Source organism: Chiloscyllium punctatum, chromosome 41, assembly GCF_047496795.1.
Source record: "Chiloscyllium punctatum isolate Juve2018m chromosome 41, sChiPun1.3, whole genome shotgun sequence".
In the NCBI taxonomy this organism is placed as follows: Eukaryota; Metazoa; Chordata; class Chondrichthyes; order Orectolobiformes; family Hemiscylliidae; genus Chiloscyllium; species Chiloscyllium punctatum.
The window spans coordinates 29535635-29558022 of record NC_092779.1 but is presented as its reverse complement, the minus strand read 5'-3'; the positions used below and the strand labels follow the sequence as shown (position 1 = coordinate 29558022).

Genomic DNA, 22388 nt, shown 5'->3' with positions numbered 1-22388 from the left:
CAAACGGCAGAGATGTGAAACAAATATTGTGCATATACCTTTACAGTTAAAGACACCAAGTGACACAGGGAACCAAAGGTCATATGAGACCGAGAAGCTTGAAGTATTAATAACTGTAAAGAAGCAGCACCAGAGAAATGAATGGAATTACATGCCAAACATAAACCATGGAACTACTGGCCTCCTGCTTTGGGTTTTAATGAAAGTTGCTGAAAAGTTGGATTTATTTGACCTTCCAGAATTTTCCAGATTCTAGAATGTTCCCTTGTGCTTGGCAGATAGCAAGCATAACTGTGATATTTGAGAATAAAGGGAGGAAAAATACAGATCATAGGTAATCAATCTGACATCAGTGGTAGAGAAAATTTTAGAACTAGGGCTCCTGGAAACTTGAAAAATTATAGTTTAACACAACAGTAACAACATGATTTTTTGAAAGGAGGATGTATTTGACAAACGTATTAGAATTTTTAAGCATGTAACTAGCAAAGTAGATAAGAAACAAACAGTAGGTGTAATATATTTTGATTTTAGAATCCCATTTTGATTTGATTTACTATTGTCACGTACCAAGGTACAGTGAAAATTCTTGTTTTGTGTGCTAACCAGACAAATCATATCGTACATAAGTACTTCAGGGAGAAGAACAGAATGCAGAACATAGTGTTATAGCTACAGAGAAGGTGCAGAGGAAGATTAACTCAAATATATGAGAGATTTGCTCATAAAGTTGATAACAGCGGGAAAGAAGCTGATCATGAATTTGTTGGTATATGTTTTCAAACTTCAATTAAGTCCAGGATCTTATGGCTGTGCTTTTTTGTTCTGCGACATGGCATTCAGGAAGTCAATTTACATAACCAAGCTACAGGAAAAGAATTCCAGCTGGGAATATACATTATAAATTCTGGCCATGATTTCTCGACCATTCACACCATGATTATTGGTTTGAAAGTCAGTAGCAGTATGTCCTGCAAATTTCAATATTTACTCCTGGTGTGTGGGATTTCCCACCAGTACTGCAAAGTCAGAAAATTATCCAGGTACGTAAAAATAATAATTGACAATTAGCAGAAAAACAAAAGAATGGGCGACATTTTAAAATAAGAATTATAAGTTTGAAACTCAGCCTGAAAAACCACAAAGCTGTTTATAAAGTTCACGGAGTGGCAATTTCACATTGATATTTTAATGCGATCATTATTAAAAGAATAAGTAACTGTTAGAAGATTTCTTTGGTGCAGTGTTCCTATTTTGACTGGCATGTGGTTCCAAATTTAATGGTTAGAATGTCAAGGGAGTACATCTTTATTTCCCATGTGTGCTTCTGGCAAACTAGACTGTGAACTGGCAATATTGAAGATCAAAATTGAAGATCTTTAAAGTGTCTTAAAAGAGGTTGGTGTTGCAATTGTAGTATACACTGACCAGTCAGTAGTTATACACACTAACTGCTCAGTTAATTAGTGGTACACACCGACTGATTAGTAACATACATATCGGTGAACCATCGACTTTCCAAACCTCTTGAACATAACTTGTTCATAATGTGTCATTCTTTAAGGACCAATTCATTTGTGAAAATGATCATTACGTATAACCTGATAAAATTCAGATCTTAACTGGGATGCTGGATGGAGTGGGTAGGTGTCCAGGTAAAAGGTAGGTTTGGTAGGGACTGGGGAGCACCTCAGATTTCAAATCATTATACAATCAGTTGCTGATCATACATCTTACAGCAGAGGTCATGGAGGTATCTGCAATGCCCTAATTCTCATTTGTGACAAGCTGTTGCACAATGCTATGACAAAAAAAAACCAAACACATTAGTTATTGTCAACGAATTCTCAAAGCAGTCCAATTTAACATTGGACTTTGTCTTTCTTTGGCAGAGAACCACACTTGCGAAATGTTTTGGCTTATTTGACGAGAAGATTACAAAAATGAAGGGGAATATTTAGGCAATTTCTACACCAATAGTATTGTGCCCATACAAGGAGTATTGCTATTGAGACTGTGCAGCTCCAGGGTTTTGTTCATAAATGTATTTGCTTGCATTTAAAATCTTTTTTGCACAACTTCCATCCCTGCCAGTAGTTGAATTAAAGCTACCCCTTTGGAATTCAATGACCAGCTGTCTGACAACAGAAGCTCAAAAGAAATGAATGAGGCACAGTCAGCTATAGTATCATAAAGGGGCATAGCACTATGATTCAGTGATAAAGCAGTGAACTAATGGCATAATGAAACATGCAATATGAGAAGATTATTTTCCATCCTCTGTCTCTTCCCCAGACTTCTTCCTCGCTGATCCATCACGGGCATTTGAATTTACACTTTGAATAAAATTTGATTCTTTGAACTTTACATTCAGTTATTTCTTAATCACTTTTAGTGCAGATATTGACACCTCATGCACACTTGAACACAAACAAATAAATTTGTATACTCTCTGTTAACCACAGCTCAACAGGTATCTAACAAACAGTGGGTAAGTGCAAGCACAAATAACAAACTGGTTCATTTCCAGATAGAACTTATGGAATATGGACAGCACTCAGCAATACTCTGTTACTGCCAGTGCAGAACACTGCTGCACACAGAGGAATTCTAACTGGAACTCATTGAGTCACATCATGCATCTTGGTTTTGAAACATATTGTAAGGCTGAAGATCAAAGTGAGAAAGCAGCATGATATATCATGAAATTTGCTATTAAGGACTTTGTTTGTTGAGATGAGGAAATTCAGTGCATTTGAATTAATACGAACTGGACTCAGTTTGGACAAATCAGCTTGCCAAATCACTGGAATACAATGATTTGGATGTTCTTTTCTCTAATTTTTTGTCCTCTGACCCAAGAATGAGAACAAAGGAGAGACAATATGAAGTGATGAGACTGTGAGACTCATTATTAAATGTAGTGGTCGAAGCAAATAGCATTTAATAGGAAACTTGAAAACATATGAGGGAGAAGGGAATTGAAGGTTACTAAGAATAGAATTAGTTAGCAAAAGATAGGAGGAGCCTAACATGGGTTTGTTGGGATAAGTGTCATATATCTTATGTAATCATGTAAAAGCTGAGGGACATAGAGTATCAGAAAGTAAGCAAGGATGATTGAAATAATACAAGATATGACAGATGTAGGGAGTAGAAGATGTTAGAGTTTAAGATGTAAATGTTTTTATTCCCAATATTAGGTATGCTTTAGTCACTCATTACAGTACACAACCTTTCAATCTAATAAATCAGAGATTATTACTATATTTAGCATGTGTAAATTTTCCATATAGCAACAAAACCACAGACAGCATATCATGTAACATAAAATTCAATCAAATTGGAGAGAAACTTAGTTGGGGTAAAAGAATTGATTGATTAAGCTTAATAAAATGCAGACCCTTTAAAGCTTGAGGTAGTGACATCCCGAGTCATCACAGAATCCCAACAGTGTAGATGAAAGCCATTCGGGATACTGAGTTCACACCAACCCTCCAAACAGCATACCACCCAGACCCACCCTATTCCTCTAACTTTGCATTTCCCATGGCTAAGCCACCGAGCTTGCACATCCCTGAACACTGTGGGCAATTTAGCATGGCCAATCCACCAAACCTGCACATCTTTGGATTGTGTGAGGAAACCAGAACACTCGGGATAACCCATGTTGATGGGGAGAATGTGCAAACTTCACACAGACAGTCACCCAAGGGTGGTATTGAATCCAGGTCCCTGGCACTGCAAGGCAGCAGTGCTAACTACTGAGCTACTGTGCTGCCCATCTCTCCTCCTTCCCTCATCCCCTTCAATATTTCACTGTACACTAGCTAACAGGTTAATGTGTTGTACAGGATTTCTATATGTGCTATCATGAGAACTTCATGAAAAACAGTATAAGGAGAAATTTCAACTTTCTGATACAGTGGCTAATGAAGATAACACCACTGTTTTCATGCCCAGAATAATTAGGATCTATAAAGACTTACTTAATTGTTGAATATGGTGACCCTTGGATGGAGTGACCAGATAGATAGAAAGCTGGGTGCGAGGAAGCGAGGTGTGTGGACACTGATACATTGTCCTTTTTCAGCAAAGATTCTGTGGAAAGTGGGTGCTCGTGATTTCTGGATCTCAGGGTGCTGTCTGAGGACTAAAGAGAGAGAGTATAATTATTGTTAAGTATCAAAAACCTTAACTTCAACATCTGCTCTTAACATCAGATAGGAAGAATGTGTAATTTTATATGCAGTTAAACGATAATAATTTGATTGGAGAGGTAATGGAGAAATACCAATTTGCATATTTGCATACCGCTGCTTTCTTAATTAATCTTTATCTCTGTTAGCAGCTCTTCTGCAGCTGGCCTCTGTCTGTTTAGATCTGTGTTGCTTTCTCACTCCAGGGAGCTAATTTTGTGTAATTTGCAACAGAGGAGAACTGCATTAGTACCAAAAAGAGTGCCACAAATTCAGTTCAGTTGTGCACTCAGTGCGACAAAAGCAGATTAATGCCATGTACATTTTCACAGTGTGTAGTGCCATAAATCCAGTTTAGTGCCACATTTAAAATCACAAAGACAGTTTCACATAAAAATGCTGTAAATGCATTTTACTCAGGCACTATTTGCACTCAGGGATTTTGAAGGAGATGGCTGAATCGAAGAAGAAACAATAAATTATATTCTATCACCACCTTTGTCTTTTCCACTACGAGAACAGTGAATCCACAATTTCTTCAGACTAGTCATCGTATCACGGCACCTGATTTTTATGGAAAGCAAGTTATGAAATTATACCAATTAAATTCTACAAAACTTGTACTGCCCACTCAGTACTAAAAATGCACAGGGCTATGAATACCATAAATTAAATCAATGCTCAACCTTACCAGATGTTCAGTGCCACTGATCCCAGTGGAAGGTATGCACTGACCCACCTCACATTAAAAAAACGAATTAAAAAGATGAAGTGATGATACAAAGAGGTAGAAGGAGGAATTATGACTCATTCTGTCCAAGAGAAACCAGGCAGAATGGGACTCAAATGGGAATCTGCATACTTACCATGTAATTCCCACAAAGTAGCTATTTTAACACCACTGGTATTATACATTTATGTGAATGGGGTCCTATCACATTTATAAAACCGCAACATAATTTTAACAGTAAGGTACCCATTGTGAGGAAGCAGCAACAAGTAATTGCCTTACTTTTCAGTCAGCAGTGAGGAATGGCACTTATTCTTCACCTCTGACTGCTGATTACAGGAGTTTTGTGGACTTGTCACAGGATTATAGAACTTCTTAAGGACAGAGGGAGGCCATTTGGCCTGGTGGATCTGTGTCAGGCAATTGACTACATGCCACTGCCTCGATTTCGACCCATAGCCCTATACATTCTTCCTTTCCGTTCAGGTGGAAGCACTGATGCAACACTATATGAGTAATCTGGATCCCGGGGACATGGGCTCAAACTTCACCATGGAAGGTGATTCAACTCAATAAAAAATATCTGAAGTTCAAAGCTGTTATAATAACCGTAGTCACAAAGGGAAAACATTAGTATTCACAATGCCCTCTGAAATGGCCCAACAAGCCATTCAGTTGTATCAAACCACTACAAAGTCTAAAGAAAGATGACCCAATGTCGACCTTGGCATTGGAAATGACAATAGAATACTCAGCCCTGATAATCCTGCAAAGTGCATAAATCACTACTCCTGCATATGGAATGGCTCAGAAGCATTGAGGGTGGCAAGGGCACAGAATATATGTTGGGTAGATAACTACAATGTCCAGCTCCAAAACTGGCTTGGTAGCACCACCACTGGCCAAGCACCAAAGGACATGGTTGACAGACTGGCCTTGCGGTAGATGATGAGGAGAAAATCTACTTGACTACATCTTCATCAACCGAACTATCACAGATATATCAGTCCATGATGGTATCGGTAGGAGTGACTACGGAACATTTCGTGTGAAAATATAGTCCTGTCTTCACATTGCAGATACTCTCCATCATGTTGTATGGCACTACCACTGTGCCATTTGTGAAAAAGCTTGAACACATCTAGCAACTCAAGAAGTGCTGCAGGCTAACAGCAGCAGCAGAATTAGATTTAAAATAACCTGTAACCTAGTTACCCAACATATCTCCAAATCTAGCATGGAGATCAATCCTACTCAATACAGCATGCAGGCGGACATGTCAGGGTCTGCGCTAGACATATCAAAACACATAGTGACATCCTGGTGAAGCTACAATGCAGGACTACTTGCAATGCAAACAGTGGAAGCACAGTGATCCCACAACCAACAGATCAGATCTAAACTCTGTAGTCCTGCCACATACAGTCGTGAGTAATGGTGGACAATTAAATAATACACTGGAGGAGGAAGCTCCAGAAATTTTCTCATCCTCAACAATGGGAAAGCTTAGCACATAAGTGCAGAAAACAAGGTTGAAGTATTTGCATCCAACTTCAGCAGGAAATGCTGAGTGAATGAACAATATAGAAAATTACCCAGATATGTCCTGTGCACAATAAAATGCAAGACCAATCCATCCTGGCCAAATACTGCCCTATTAGTCTACTCTTGATCATCAGCAAAGTAGTGGAGGGGTTATCGACAGTGCTACCAAACTGCACTTGCAAAGGAATAACCTGTGTTCACTTTAGGTTCTTCTTCCAGGGCTAATCTGCTCCTGACCTCATTACCGCCTTAGTCCAAACATGGATTAAAAAAAAACTCCAGAGGTGAGGTGAGAGTGACTATCCTTGGCATCAAGAAGCCTGTGCAAAACTGCTTATAGCCACAAAATTCGAGCAAAACTGAAGTCAATGGGAATCAGGGGATAGCTGTCTCATGCGTGGAGCCATACTGAGCACAAAAGAGACCAATCATCTCAACCCAAGGACATTACCATTGGAGTTCCCCAGGATAGTGATCTCGGCCCAATTAACTCCAGGTGCTTCGTCAGGGCCGTTCTTCCTTCTTAAAGTCTAAAGTGGGAATGTTTGCTTATGAATGCACCACTGTCAGTGCTGACCAGGCAGCGACATGCACATCCATGAACAATTTTTAAAAAATAATTACACAATGGTACAATCAGCACCGCTTATGACTCTTCAGATGCAGAAGCAGTCTGTGTCCAAATGCAGTAAAACAGGAACAATATTTGCATTTGGGCTAATAAAAGATAAGTAACATTATTATCATACAAGTAATGACTATCTCTAACAAGGCAAAATCTAACCAACTCCCCTTAGTACTCAATTGTGATGGAGTGTTTGATTTAGTTTTAATGATACAATTTTTTTAAAACAGTTTGGATTTTCAACATATTTACATTTGTCTTTTTTTTGTGAAAGTGTTTCATAATTAACTATATCAGTGTAATTGGAACCAGGATTTTTAAAACCAATTTGCTGAAAGGTTCCTGGGATGTTTAAGAGAAGTTTATACAGTGTGGTTTTATGACAGGGAAAAAAAATGATTAGCAGAAGCTTGAATGATCAAGTTTGTTCCAGTTTAGTCAAAACCTTCAGTTTGAAGGAGATCTGATTAATGTCAGTTGCAAGAACAGTTTCTCCTCAGAAAATGGGTTTGTTCAGAGTAGTTAGGGAATAAGTTGCCTCAGTGCAATGTTTCAATTCATGAAAATTTCCAGACCTGGAATCTTTAGTTTCAAAACTGGACTGTCTATTCCAAGCTGAGAAAATTTAAGATCTCAGTTGTGTGATAATTCAAGAAAAAGATTTCACAGCTCACAACAGGACCTGAAAATATAAAAAATACTGTTAAGGCAAACCTATGGATTGGACCGGGAAGGAAAATTTCTCTTTTTTTTGCCAAACTATAAAGTATAGGTATTTAGGAGTAGACAGGAACTTATTTTGTCATGCATGTTGAAGCGTTATATTTAGATAGAATGGTATTTTTCATATAATTGATCTATGAATTTGTATGTTTGTATTTCAATGAAAGATCACCACATTTGAGCAATAAAAGCAACACTACAATCTATCAAGCTGTACTTCATTCTGGGATCTGACTTTTCCAGTGGTAACATCAATTGGGATCATTGATAATACCATCGACCAGAAACCGAACTGGGTCAACCATACAAATAATATAACTCTGAGTCCAGGTCAAAGGCTAGGCATTCCATGGTGAGTAACTCACCTCGTGCCTTCCCAATCCCTGGCTGTCATTTACAAGGCACAAGCCAAGAATGTGATGGGATACTTGTCACTTGACACCAATCTGGATAAAGCAGCTTGCTTACTTGCCACCCCATACAGCAAAGCCACCTTGGACTCTTTTCAGCACCAATGCACAGTGGCAGCAATATGTGTCATATATAAGATGCACTGGAGTAACTCACCAACGGTACTCTCTAAACTACCTAGAAGGATCACTCTGCCAGCAGATGCATGGGAATACGATCACCTGCAAATTTCCTCTTCACCATTCCGACTTGGAATGATCTTACCAGTTCTTCACCGTTACTAGGACAAAATCTGGGAACTCCCTTTCTAACAGCACTGTGGGTGTGACTAAACCCCAAAGATTGCACGGATTGAAGAAAGCAGCTCATCACCACCTTGATCAGAGCAAGTAGGATAGGTGACAATGCGGACCAGGTGGTAATATACACATCCACGAATAATTTTCTTAAGATTACACAATACTACAATCAGCACTGTTGTGCAGAAAACTGCTATTTCACTGGCCAACAATAATTTATACGGACCTCAACAAATGTGAAATATGTTGCCAGGTTATTACACTAAATGACAAGAACCAGGACACATGTCCTCCCTCCTGTGAGACGGCTAGATTTCAAAGGCTAATGGGTGGGATTCTACATAGATAGTGATTAATGAAGAATACTGGCTCAATTTACCGTCATTAATTAAATTCTATAATATAAGAATTTCCTTGTTAAGTACAAGTATCAATGATAACGGGTGTTGAACTTTTTCATGGTACATTTAGTTTGTCAACAGAGTAACATAATTCATCATCATACTATTTTTGATTTGATGGTGCCAGGTCATGAGGACTTTAGATATAAACAGTCCGTGTTGCCACATTGTAACAAAACATTTTCTTTTCATAGCTATAATTAAGAATTCCAACTTGCAAACATTTATACATTTACAAAGATACTTAATAATTTATTAAATATTTTCCCTCAATGCTTTGGGGTATTAAGTGTAATAAACAGTTTTGAGTCAAGAACACCACGGTGCTCATGTGCTCATTTATGTAGTTGCTTCCAACTTTCAAGGTGTACAGTCAAGTGGATCGAGAGATGACATCATTGGTAGAAAGGGAAAGTTGTGCTTTGGCTTATTTTAAGGAAGTGGGAGGTTGGACAGTGAGGTGGAAACACAGAAGTTTGCAAAACATTTTAAAAACATTAAAATGATTTTCAACACACCAACATTTGCCAAGGTTAAAGAAGTATTTAATTATGAAGCTGCATGCAATGATGAAAGAAATGGGATGCCTACCTTTAGGCATGGGTTTATGGGGAAAGATACCCCATAGTGTGCAGGTGACATTAGGTAGATTAACTATGATAAATGTGGGGTAAAGGGGATGCTCTTTGGAGGGTTGTGCAAACGCAATGGACCAAATGGCCTCTATCTGCACTGTAGGGATTCTACAACTCTAATGCAGCCAAGTAATAAAATTCCTCTAATTATTGTTGAAGTTGGAGTGATGCTGTGCAAGAGGCTTGCAAAGAGGGCGCTCTCTGATAAAGAATGCCAAAGTAGTGCCGATGTGTTTCAACTTAGCTTACATTACATGGGGGTTTACTTGTATACTCATACTATGAAGCTTGGAATGGCATGAGGTGCCCCAAAGGTTTGGGGTAATCGCTCTTGCTAATAACAGAATAGCTAGAGTAAGAAAGAAAGAGAAATGAAACTACTTTCAAATACAGTCTTTTAGAGTGACCTAAAGTGTTTTACAATCACAGTCACTGTTATAATTTTTGAACTGCAGTAACGAATTTGACCACATCTTGGTCCCACAAAAAACAGCGGCAGAAGTGAGCAGATGATCTGTTTTGATGATTGTTGAGGTATTAATATTGACTAAGATGTCAAGGACATCACCGCAAGACCCTCCTCATCTTTGAAATGTGGGATCTTTTACATTTATCTGAGAAGGAAGGAGGGACCCTATTTTAATAATGGATTCAAATGTTGGGATCTTTTGCAGTACAGCTCTCCCTCAGTACTGCGCTGAAATATCCAGACTGGATTTCGTACTCATGTTTCAGAAACTTATTCTAAATCCACAAGTTTCTTCATCAGGGGTATAAATAAAGTCTTGCATAATCTATACAGATACCTGCAATTTTCTAAAATATACAGACTTTGGATCAATATGCCAGACATTTTTGGCCCAGGAGACGAATTGTCTCAGGAGACAAATGCTAACTGGTAAAGTCAAAGTCCTGACATGGATATCTTCACTTATCATTTGCTCAAATTAGTGTTTTTTGTTTAACAGGGGAAATAGCTTTTTTTTTAACCTGAATGCAGTGAGTCCTATTTATATCTTCTTTAACTTTGGGATGTCATTGACAATATAGTGGACCGAATGTTTCTTCAACATCAATGTCTCCAGGGCTTTTGTGTAAAGTCGCCAGTCTCAGAGGACCATTCGCTCATTACAGACAGGCAACTGATGGCAGTTTAACCTGAGGGTCACCATGCCTCAGGCCAGGGAAGAGGTTGGGAAGGGGTGGGATTTATAAGGTATCCTGAGCTTAACTCAGGATGGTGTTGGTGTCACTTGGAATTGCAAAGTAGCTGTCCAGCCAACTCAGTTAACTGGCTTACTTCACTTTTTGTAACATCAAAAACGTTGTACATCTTTAACAGATTAAGAGTGGATGTGACTGTATCGGACTGATTTCTTTTTGGAACTTTGGCATTCGTGTGTGGCTCACCTTTGGGTCCCTCCAACATGGATTTCCATGTCCTTTCATATCGCTGGGGTCCCAAACCCTCAAATGACTTAAGGAAACTTTGAACTCAGGAAGTAAGACCTTTGATCCTAATTAACCCTGAATTTCTGTTGTTAAAAATACATTCCATTCTGTCAGTATCTCTTGTCCCAGGACTAGATCTTCATTTGCTGTTGTTATTGCTTTAATTTGCTGGCCTGACTATGGTTAGACTGAATGAGTTTCTTTTCATATTGGCCACTGTCCAATTATCGTAACGAGGTGTTGGCTTAATTCCCGGCATATATTGTTCTTTGTTAAAGAACTTTGTTGGCCTGTGTCAAAGAGAGATATTTAGCTCTTTATTTATACAAGAAGAAATCAAATTCAATTGGAGCTACAAAGTTACATTTAATTTCTTATCACTTAGGAGATTCTGTTTGGTTGGGTGTAAAGTACTATATATAGAAATATACAGAATTAAATGTAACATAAAGCACAAAAACAGTTCCTTTGGCTCAAGCAGTTTGCAGTGGTGTTTATATTCCAGGATCACTTCCTCCCATTCAATCTACTTTATTTCAACCTCTCCAATGATCTTTCTACTCCCTTTTGTCTCATGTACCCATTTAAATAACTTTTGGAAGCATCTAAGCTATTTGTCTCAACCACTTCCACATCCTAATCGCTGTCTGAGGAAAAGTATGTCTCCCTGGACTGATTAGTGACTATCCAGTTTTGGACATTGAAATAAGTAGAACCATAGGAAAAAAAGCTCCATTTTCACACACTGGGAGTATGATATATGATTATTTTAATATCCAGTGCTGTTACATAAAGAGAAACATGATGTTATCTCCTCATCCAAATTAATTGATCATGCAGTTCAACAAAGACATGTTGCTGCTGACTGCACATTTCCACGGGGTGTGGAGAGGACTATGGGTAGGCATCAGTAATCAGTGTAATGTGGGGACTCAGGGGTAAGGAGGAAGGCTTTAGGAAAAGCTCTATGTGATGGGCTCCATATGGTGGGAGGAGCGAATGGGATGAAATGTAACAGAGACCATGGAGGGTCTTAGAAAGGTGAGGAGGTCCCAGGTGGAGCCTGGTGCTGACAATGTCCACTATGAGCTACGTGTCCTGACATCATTTGCTGTTCTCTAGACATTAACTGCAACGTGGAAATGAACAACACCCAGGGTTGGTGGAGTCAGTTTGATAGCCGATAGCATGATGCTCAATGCTCCGGCATTGAGGTGGCAAATACATGAAGCATGCGCTTGTAAACTCCAGCTCCATTAACTCTGGAATCATTTAATCATATATGTGTGCAGAATGAACATGGTTAGGCATCAAATACTGGTCAAGGACGATTTGCACCAAGCTATTGGTGCTTGCAAATTGATCATGGGTATCTCAATGATGTAGGAGAAAGTGAGGACTGCAGATGCTGGAGATCAGAGCTGAAAATGTGTTGCTGGAAAAGCGCAGCAGGTCAGGCAGCATCCAAGGAGCAGGAGAATCGACGTTTCGGGCATGAGCCCTTCTTCAGGAATGAGGAAAGTGTGCCAAGCAGGCTAAGATAAATGGTGATCCCTCACCTTAACCTCCTTCCACCTATCATACTTCCAACACCCCTCCCCCAAGTCCCTCCTCCCTACCTTTTATCTTATCCTGCTTGGCACACTTTCCTCATTCCTGAAGAAGGGCTCATGCCCGAAACGTCGATTCTCCTGCTCCTTGGATGCTGCCTGACCTGCTGCGCTTTTCCAGCAACACATTTTTATCTCAATGCTGTGTAAGTTAATGGCAATGACTTAAAAAGAGGCAAATAACAAACCTATAACTTCCAACGCTTGCAAAGCTACTGTGGGAGGTGGACATGATCATATCACAGTCTGGAATGTAGGTATTACAACAGACTTGTCTGAATGCTGCAATAAATTTCATGACTGGTGTGGGTCTAGGATGAGAAGTGGATTGGAGTGCAGCATGCACTCCCTTTAAATGTGTTGGTCACTCAGTCATAATGTTGACACAGGCTCCATATTTCCAGACACCTATGTCAGACGCTGGAGTGTGACCTAAAAACTTCCAGAATGGGAGGCCATACTCTCCCAGTGGCTTTGAAGGTGATAACCCCTTTGATCTTCTGTGTGATTGGCTCCTTCCATGAAGTTTCAGGTGACTTGTGTGTCGACTGTCTCAGTTGTGCACTGACAGGCACATCATGGCAGTGATTGATGTTATCTGTGCAACATCACACTGGCTCGCCTGTGCCTCCATGATAATATCAGTGCTGCAGCCCAGGCAGTTGGTTTTGGAAACATAGATGGCCTCCTCTAAGAGTATATGTCATTGACTATACACACATCACACTAAGAGAGTTGTATCATAACGTCACAGAATTCAATCAAAGGATTCCACTCAGTTAATGTCCAGGTGATCTCTGATCACCTTTACCACTTCTTGGGGTTATTTGCCCACTGCTCTGGCAGCTGCCACTAATTTCTGTATTCTGGAGCACTCTCATGCAATGGATACTGGGGTACCGGCTATTCACTGTGACCATGGTTCAAGATACCATTGCACAATTGCCTGAATGAGGCAGAATGCAGATATGATTCTGCGTATTGCTCAACCAAGACCACGGTGGTGCAAAATATAGACCAATTTTGGGGGGGGGGGGGAATCACCATCTGCATGGTCTGAACAGAATGTGCTTCATCATCCTGTGTGCTGTACTCTGTACAAGTGGAGAAAGCCACAAGCTGATGTGCTGGACACTGAGAAACCCATGGAACAGGAGCAGGGGAGGAGGGTAAAGACAGTGGAAAGGAAGGAGCTCTCCTTATTCATGTCAGAGCTCAGCTGCATTGGGCACTACAGGCCAGACTAGACCAATTGCTACCGGGTTCCAGTAGGTGAGAGCTGAGTGCAGCAAATAATTGTGGACTATAAAATAGTCATTGGCTATTACAAGAGCATTTGATCTGCATTTTGGAGATGAACTACAGTCTCTATTCATTTTTTTCAGTGCTTTCTTTCACGTTTGGAATTGTCCAATTGTTTGCCTAGGTATGAAGTTCCCCTGTGAAGTGTGGCTGCAATGCCATTGCATTGCCAGGGATGGCCAACACCAAATTACCAACACTTGTTCAGATGGACAGTAACCTTCTGAAGATGGCATAGGTGCTGGTGATGCCACACTATTGGAGGATATCCAGGTGAGAGGCAAGCACTTGTAGGAACAGAGGATGATAGGATGGGACTAGAATTAGGAGAGAGGGTGCCATAGGGCCTCTATAAGACATGGGTGTGCAATTAATGAGATGAGTTCGGTAATGGCAAGAAATCTTGGAAGGCCTCATGAAAAAACACCCTCCTTGAAGAAACTGACAGTTATCAAGAAAATGTAAACTTCAGCCGTATATTTCCACTAATTCTTTACAATAAGAGTTTGTCAAAAACATCTTGGTTGGAAATTGAATGGTTACCAGGGCACAGGGTCTCCTGTTTTTATATTTAGCTGGGAGGGATTAAGAAAGTCCATTACATGGACTACATGGTCTAAAATGACAGATGGTGTGCAAAATCTGCATTAGAGGACATTTAATGATCGTGATCTGCCCACTCTGCATGGTGAGTGTATGCACAGCACTTCTTTATTAACGCCTTGTTAGGAAGCAGTCGGAATGCCAATTTTTTGAGAGCAAGGCTTCTGTAACTCCAGCATCAGTGGCACGACAGAATCCAATTTCATGGCCATTATCTCCACATCTACTATTACTTTATACATATCCAACAAATCTCTTCTAATCCTTCTCTTTTTGTAAAGAAACAAAACCAAACCTGTTCAATCTTTTGCAACAGTTGTAATCTTCAGTGCCTGCGCCATCTTTGTAAGACTGTTTTTGCACTTTATAATCGACTGCAGACCAGTGTGTCATGAGCTTGGCTTTATAAGGTTTTAATCCAATTTTAACTACCTTTGAATTCTATACCCTCAGAATCACTGTGGTTTGTTAGCAGTTTTAATTGCCTTGTTGACCTGTGATAATGGTTTAAATGATTGTTTATCTCTATCCTTAGCTACTCCCTTTACATGGTCCTCTGTTGGCGTAGTTGGAGGATGGGACTTCCTGGTGTTGAGGGGAAGATGAGGTAACCTTAATTAATTGAGACCAGCCCCAACTTGTTAAAGCTCTGCAGCAATTGGATTTCTGGTCAGTGCACTGTTGATGGTCTTTTCATCACAAGGAGGGTACAAGTAATTGTTCAAGTAAAATTCAGCCTCTTCCTTCTCACAGCTGGCTGCATTAGCATTGTTACCGTCGTCTTCCTCGAGTTGTCTGCCCGAAAACAGGTCCGATCCATGGCATAATCGTCTCTACAATGGGCCAGGTAATCCACCTCAGCCAAACGGGGATCAAGTCACACTCTGTTGGCACCAATCTAATCCACACTAACCATCCAGCCAAATAGCCTCAGATGGAGTTGAGTTTCAATAACAACTTATGTGAGCTGGAGCTATGATTAACAATGGTAGAGTTCAAAGTCTTTCCATCACATGGCTAATGAGGAGTCTCATTCACTCTTACTACCTAACACTGGTATCTTCATTGTAAGGACTCACGGATTGATACATCATCTTTGTGGTCACATCATCCTTGACAATTAACCTGTGATGGGATGTGAACCCAGAGAGTAAAGGCAGATGCATGACTTACCTATGTCAGAAGACCTCCCCACGTTTATCTCTGTTAAAGTCAATTTACCAACTCAACTGTAATTTGCAAGTCCTTTAATGTCTTCCATTATGAAACTTTCTTCCTCAGTTTTAGCTATACCATCGAGAGTTATATACAAATTCTGACATTAAGATACTTGTTGCAAAGGCCAGATCATTACTGAAACTTTTGAATAACAATGGTCCCAGCATTATTACATGGAAAACCACTTCATCTCTTCCTCCATCTGAATTGGCTATTCTAACTCTACTCACTGCTTTAGGTATAGAAATGTTTAATTCACCTGTTCAAAAATGTTATGATACACTGCAGAAGCAGGTGGAACTTGAACCTGGGCCTTTTGGCTCAGAAGCAGGGACACTATCACTGCATCACAAGAACACTCTATTGCTTTCTGTATACTCTGTAGCCAATTTGCTATCCATCTGCCCCGAATCTAAACATGCTAATGTTTATCATGAGTCCTCAGTCTGTTATCATATCAAAGACCCTTTGAAAATTCAAATTTGAAAAGCCTGTTTAACTAATGTTTTGGCAATGAATCCAGCTGAATGATAAACAATATATGTCCAGCAGTGATAAGAAAGTAAGCAGAAATGCCATTTTTCTTTTTACTTTTTACCAAAGTAAAATTACAGGGTAACCACAGACAAATTGCAAAATGAACCAAATGTATATTCAGAGCTTCCCCTTCATAGTCAGATGCATCATCAAGAGAAAAGGGATTGGATTTAATTTACAGAATGCAGTCTCTCAACATAGCAAATGGAGGAATGTAGCACTCTGGAGACAATAGGAGAGGTAAGATTGTGTTTACCGTATACCTATTTTCTGCAGCCTTACAGTCCACATGTAAGGGAAAACACATTCAGATGAAAAAAGATGGCAGCATGAGATTCATTGAGGTCTTCAAGACATTTTGAATAGAAAGGAGAACAAACAATTCAGGAAGACAAAATAGTCATGGAATGCAGTTGAAGAGCCCCCAGGGATATTTACAAGATTAGAGAAACCAGTGGATGAGAGAACGAACAGACTTTGTGGATGAAGCACCTTTGGACAAATGTGACATTTATGGTTTCTGGGACTTAATCAACAACATAGGTGAACAAAAGTAACTGCAGAAAAAGAAATGGGTGCTTGAACTAGAATATGAGCGAGCTCACACAAAGGAGGAATTTCACATCTGCACTTCCTTGCCACTTGGTTTTCTGTCATTACTCTTAAAGCTTTTAGAAATGTGAATATACAGGAGAGAGAGAAAAAATCAAATGCTCAGTCTTAGCTATAATTAATTAGCTGACCTGGGAAGGAGTAGAGACTTCCCCAGTTAGCTTCCCTAGTTTATAGTCGCTGGTTGAAACTTCTAGCAACTCACCAGAGAAAGTCAGAGTGCCCCCAGTTACCTATTAGTGATAGCTTGTTATTGAAACAGCTGATACTTAACTGTGGAAGGAGGCAGATTTCCTAATTTTAACAAAGGTTGTTTTTAATGCATTGTGATACATTAATACTTTGTTCTCAGAAAGCTGTTTCAGTTCAAAATCTGGGTCGAGGAACTTTTGTCAGTTTGCTGCATTCCTTATACATAGTTAAAAATCACACAACACCAGGTTATAGTCCAACAGGTTTAATTGGAAGCACTAGCTTTCAGAGCGCTGCTCCTTCATCATCAGGTGGTTGTGGAAGACACAATTGTGTCCTCCACAACCACCTGATGAAGGAGCGTCGCTCCGAAAGCTAGTGTGCTTCCAATTAAACCTGTTGGACTATAACCTGGTGTTGTGTGATTTTTAACTTTGTACACCCCAGTCCAACACCGGCATCTCCAAATCATTCCTTATATGTCTAATCGATCTCAGCACAATGTGGAGATGACTCTAGTTCTAAATCTGAACAGGTTTATTTATAACAAAAACAGAAATTGCTGGAAAAAGTCAGCAGGTCTGGCAGCATCTGTGGAGAGAAAGCAGACTTAACGTTTCAGGTCCAGTGACCCTTCTTTGGAATATCTTTCTGTTTTCATTTCTGATTTCCAGCATCCAAAGTTGTTTGGGTATTTTTAAAGGCTTATTTGTAATTCTTTAAAAAAAAAATCTCAGAGCACAGTATTTTGTACACACAAAATTCGGTTCCAGTCTTCTTTCTGAAAGTTTCTCTGCTTAAATATAAACTCAAGCCCTACCCATATGTTTAAGCAATTCAATACAGATACATAGATCAAGGAGCGCTTCAGAAGTGCTTCACAGGAGGCTCCCAAGCACTGAGGATGTCACCTAGACAGGGGATGAAATGTCTGCAACACAAATTCCCAGCTCGGCGAACAGAACCACAACAATGATCAAGGAACCAATTACTGTCATCAAACACAAATCAATCAGCCCACTGAACATTACAACTGGGAAGAATGAAGCAGTGACTAGGTGTTGCTATGCTTGGATGTTCAAATCGTAGGAGGAATAAACGTTGGCAAAGGGAAAGAAAGAGCTAGCTAAGGAAACTGAGGCCTGATCTTGATACAAGATACAAAAAGGAGAAATCAGAAACATAGCTGATAACAACAGCAGCGTAAAATAGGGAAAGAAAGAAAACAAAGAAAAGTAGTGAAACTAAAAACGCTGGAATCTTCAGCTTTATCTACGAAAAAGAAACTTTCAATTTATTGACTCAAGCATCTTGTTGGTACAGCTATAATCTTTACCGTGCCACCGTGGGCGGCACGGTGGCACAGTGGTTAGCACTGCTGCCTCACAGCGCCGGAGACCCGGGTTCAATTCCCGCCTCAGGCGACTGACTGTGTGGAGTTTGCACATTCTCCCCGTGTCTGCGTGGGTTTCCTCCGGGTGCTCCGGTTTCCTCCCACAATCCAAAAAATGTGCAGGTCAGGTGAATTGGCCATGCTAAATTGCCCGTAGCCTTAGGCAAGGGGTATATGTAGATGTACATGTAGGGGTATGGGTGGGTTACGCTTCGGCGGGGCGGTGTGGACTTGTTGGGCTGAAGGGCCTGTTTCCACACTGTAAGTAATCTAATCTAATCTAATCTACTTACCCATTTCATCTGTTCACATTTTAATCCCAACATCAACTTGATGCAAAGTAGCTATTCCTGCAAAAGATTAACTTCGAGTGATAGGAACAGCATTTTTTTAACGTTGTTAAATATTATTTCTTTGATACTGAATTGGAATAAAGTTAGTATGATTAATTTATATCAGATTCAGATGTCCAGTTCTGCTCATTATCTTCTTCTTCCTGTAGTTATTCAGAAGATCATTTCATCATTTTAGTTGTACTTTGGATATTGCTTAAACTAAGCCAGATTGCTAACATAAAGTAAGGAGTTTGACTTGGTTAGGTTTAGTATCACAGTTATCCCTGAAACCGGGTGCACAGTTGGTGCAAAAAAGAAGAGAAACCTTGATCCAGATTTTCATTATGATGGACAGTGTCTCCAACTTGACAGAAATAGCAAAACTGGCCTTATACTGCAAGTGCCATCCCTGAAGTAAGGATTTCCCACTTTCAAGAGGATAGGAGTGGAGTCAGATTGGGTTTACATGTCTGCATAGTCATAAAGGCAGCTTGTCATTTTAATCATCAAAGCTTGTGAGGGAGGGTATAGAGGCCATGTGGTTTGGGAATGAAATGGCATGTGTTGGCACTAAATTGGCATCACCATAAAGGACTAAGGTGTGTATAAGGACATAGGTTGGTAGGGAAGATATAGGGGACGAGGGGTTGAGCACAGAGCATTTGAGGCATTGACAGTATGGGCAGTTTTGGAGACTAGAGTGGGGCATTGGGCAGATAGGAAAGTATGGGATTGAGTAGAAGAACAAAAGACAGCATGGGATAGCACGGATGGGGCATGAGGGCTGAGAGCTGGAGGGTTGTCTTATTAGTTAATTAGTTATTTGCTAATAATCCATACAGTGCTGGTGGACAGAGGCAGATCTTGCACCCAGTCCACATCCACAAGCCTGAGCTCTTATTCCCGACCTGACTCCCATGAAACCCAAGTGCAGAGACCCTTCTTAAGAAAACATTAACTCTGTTTCTCTCTCCACAGATGCCACCAGACCTACTGAGTTTCTCTGACAATTTCTGTTTTTGTTTTGGATTTCCAGCATTCACGGTTCTTTTTTTTTTTGGTTTAATTAATGAGCAAATTTCAGTGATGCAGATGTGAAGCTAAATGCAAAAATGTGGAGGTTCTTTCACTTGCTTCTCCATTGGTTGACCATGACACTGAGGAAACTAACCTTATCCAGCTCCAAAGATGGGAACTATATCCACCATCTTATATATTCACTCCCTCCACCACCATTTTAAAATGGTATTATATGCACTAGCATGTGACACATTATACCAACTTGGAAGTATACTATCATACCTTACTGGGTCAAATATCCAGTGTTCCCTTCCTAACAGCCCTGTGGAACCACATTCTAGGCATAGTCTGTAGCAGGTCAAGACAGCAACTCACCACCACCCTCCCTACTGCTTAATGCCCTTTCTAAATGCTGACACTGTCAGCACTGCCCACATCTGAAAATGAATTTAACAAGTTACAAGTTAAACTCACCATCGAAAGTTAGGATTTGCACATTTCTGGCTAAGTACTCTTTTGAACATTTTGATAGCTCTTAATTATTGCTAAGCATTGGGAAGTGGTGGTGAAGTGATCGCGTAACTTGACCAGCAATTGAGAAATCCCAGGCTAAATGTTCTGGTGACATGGGTTCAAATCTGACCCTGGCAGATGGTGAACTTGTTTTCATTTAAATCTAGAAAAAAAGCTGACCTGTCAGAAATAACACAAAAAAAATTCTGGTTCATTGATGCTTTAGGGAAGGAAATCTGCTAGCCTCACCTGGTCTGGCCCTTATGTGACTCCAGATCCATGCGGCAATGTGACTCGTAATTACCCTCTGCGCAACTCAGGAATGGACAATAAATATTGTCTGTAACTCGTGAATGGAATTTAAAAAATACAAATTATCTGACCACTAAAATTTAACTTTTACAAGTGTAGAGGTCAACATTTCTACTATACTGCATATGTGCATGACTGCATAGTAACCTATAAGCCTTGCTTTGTGACAAGTAATGCGGCCACACAAAAAAAAATCTAAAAAGATTTTTAATAAAGATTATACCAAACATGCAATTTATTTAGCTTACAGTCAAAATAAGCCCTCAGTTGGCACGAAAACTAGAGATTTTCTTTTTGTTAATCTGCACATTCTTGAATACATTACTTCCAATAGTTAGAACTACTGGTGCTACCATTTTTATCTGACAGGTATTCCTTTGGGAAAAATTTGAATTCCCTATATTAGTTAAGATCATAAGTTATAATCCACAGACAACTTAAAATGTGGCTAAAGTTCACTTTCTGACTGATTGCATTTCCAGCTATGAATGTCAAATGAAAACCATAATCCTTGAAATTCACTATTTTTTGTTGCTGTTGAGCAATCAACCCATGGCAAATGGAGTTTTAAACCCAGCTAATATAAAAGGTTGTATCTTCAGTTTCAAGTTAATCCATCCATTAAAAGTTAGCATGCAGCGAGTGCAGAATACAACATTCAACCACAATTAACGCTTTTGAGGAGAAACTATAAAGCAATAACTATTGGCAAGAAGTAGAATCAAGGCACTGCTGCTAATACAAATACAGACTGTCTGTAATTTGAAGGGACCAGAAGAACCTTGATGGGAAAGCTATGGATTTGTTTTACCTCAGTCCAAACCAACACCTAGGTTTCTGGGCCTCATATGAAAAGACAGACAGACACACACACACCGCAAAAATAGATGATTAGAGGAGGTAGAATACTGGAAAGTCAGCTCAGTGAGCTTTGCTGCCTGATTCCAAAGTTGAGATGATTTTTCTTCGGCTAGTCAGGCCCTTGACATTCAGATGCATTTCTATGGAAGCCTCCACTGGGTTGTAAGAAGTACAGAGTGACTGATTGACTTGGAAACCATCTTTGATTTGTCAATTCAAAAGTCATAGCTTATAGTCACTATTGCAGACAAGGTAATCAGTTTTCTTTGGGTTTAAACTGAGTTTATAACTGCAGAGAACAGACAGCTTCTCGTGTAGGAGGCGATCTGCACTTATCTCTCTCTCTCTCTCTCTGTCCCTGATTCTTGTTCCTAACCCATGCTGCTCAGCCACCTGAGAACCAATCACACTATTGTTGGCAAGCAAAGGACCTTTGTCACTGATAACTATCATTGGTCCAATGACCAATCAACAAATTTTGTTGCCAACATGACCTGCATCAGTACACCTCCTTGACTCTAGATCATCTGCAATCTGAACTTCATTTATTGCTTGGTCATACAGTTGTTTATGATGCTTGCCAGGTGATCAGGTTGCTTATTTTCAAAATTGCTGCCCCTGTTCAAAACCCCAATTCTTAAAACAATTCTCTCCTTTCCGTCCCCAGTTTTCAAAAAAAAAACTAAAACAAAGACCACAGTCCTTACAAATCTAACATAAGGATTCTGTTAACTTGCAAAAGTTGGCAAAATGAGCAAACAGTTGAGTAGTAATTTAGATTTGTTTATGAACGCAGACACAGTGCTGAAAATAGCCTTTTGAAACTCCTTCAGGCTCATGAAATACAAATGAAATTTAAA

The 22388-nt window shown here is 39.8% G+C and overlaps 1 protein-coding gene across 4 annotated transcripts in view; it reads right to left on the bottom strand.

Annotated features, from left to right (window-relative positions):
* The window catches only part of LOC140464963 (genetic suppressor element 1-like), a 305622-nt gene that overhangs the window by 54028 nt on the left and 229206 nt on the right, over positions 1 to 22388 (bottom strand). For all 4 annotated transcript variants that reach the window (XM_072560646.1, XM_072560648.1, XM_072560647.1 and 1 more), the window contains one exon: positions 3990 to 4153. In XM_072560646.1, the coding sequence (XP_072416747.1) occupies positions 3990 to 4153 (164 nt within the window). The remainder of the gene's footprint in view (positions 1 to 3989; positions 4154 to 22388) is intronic.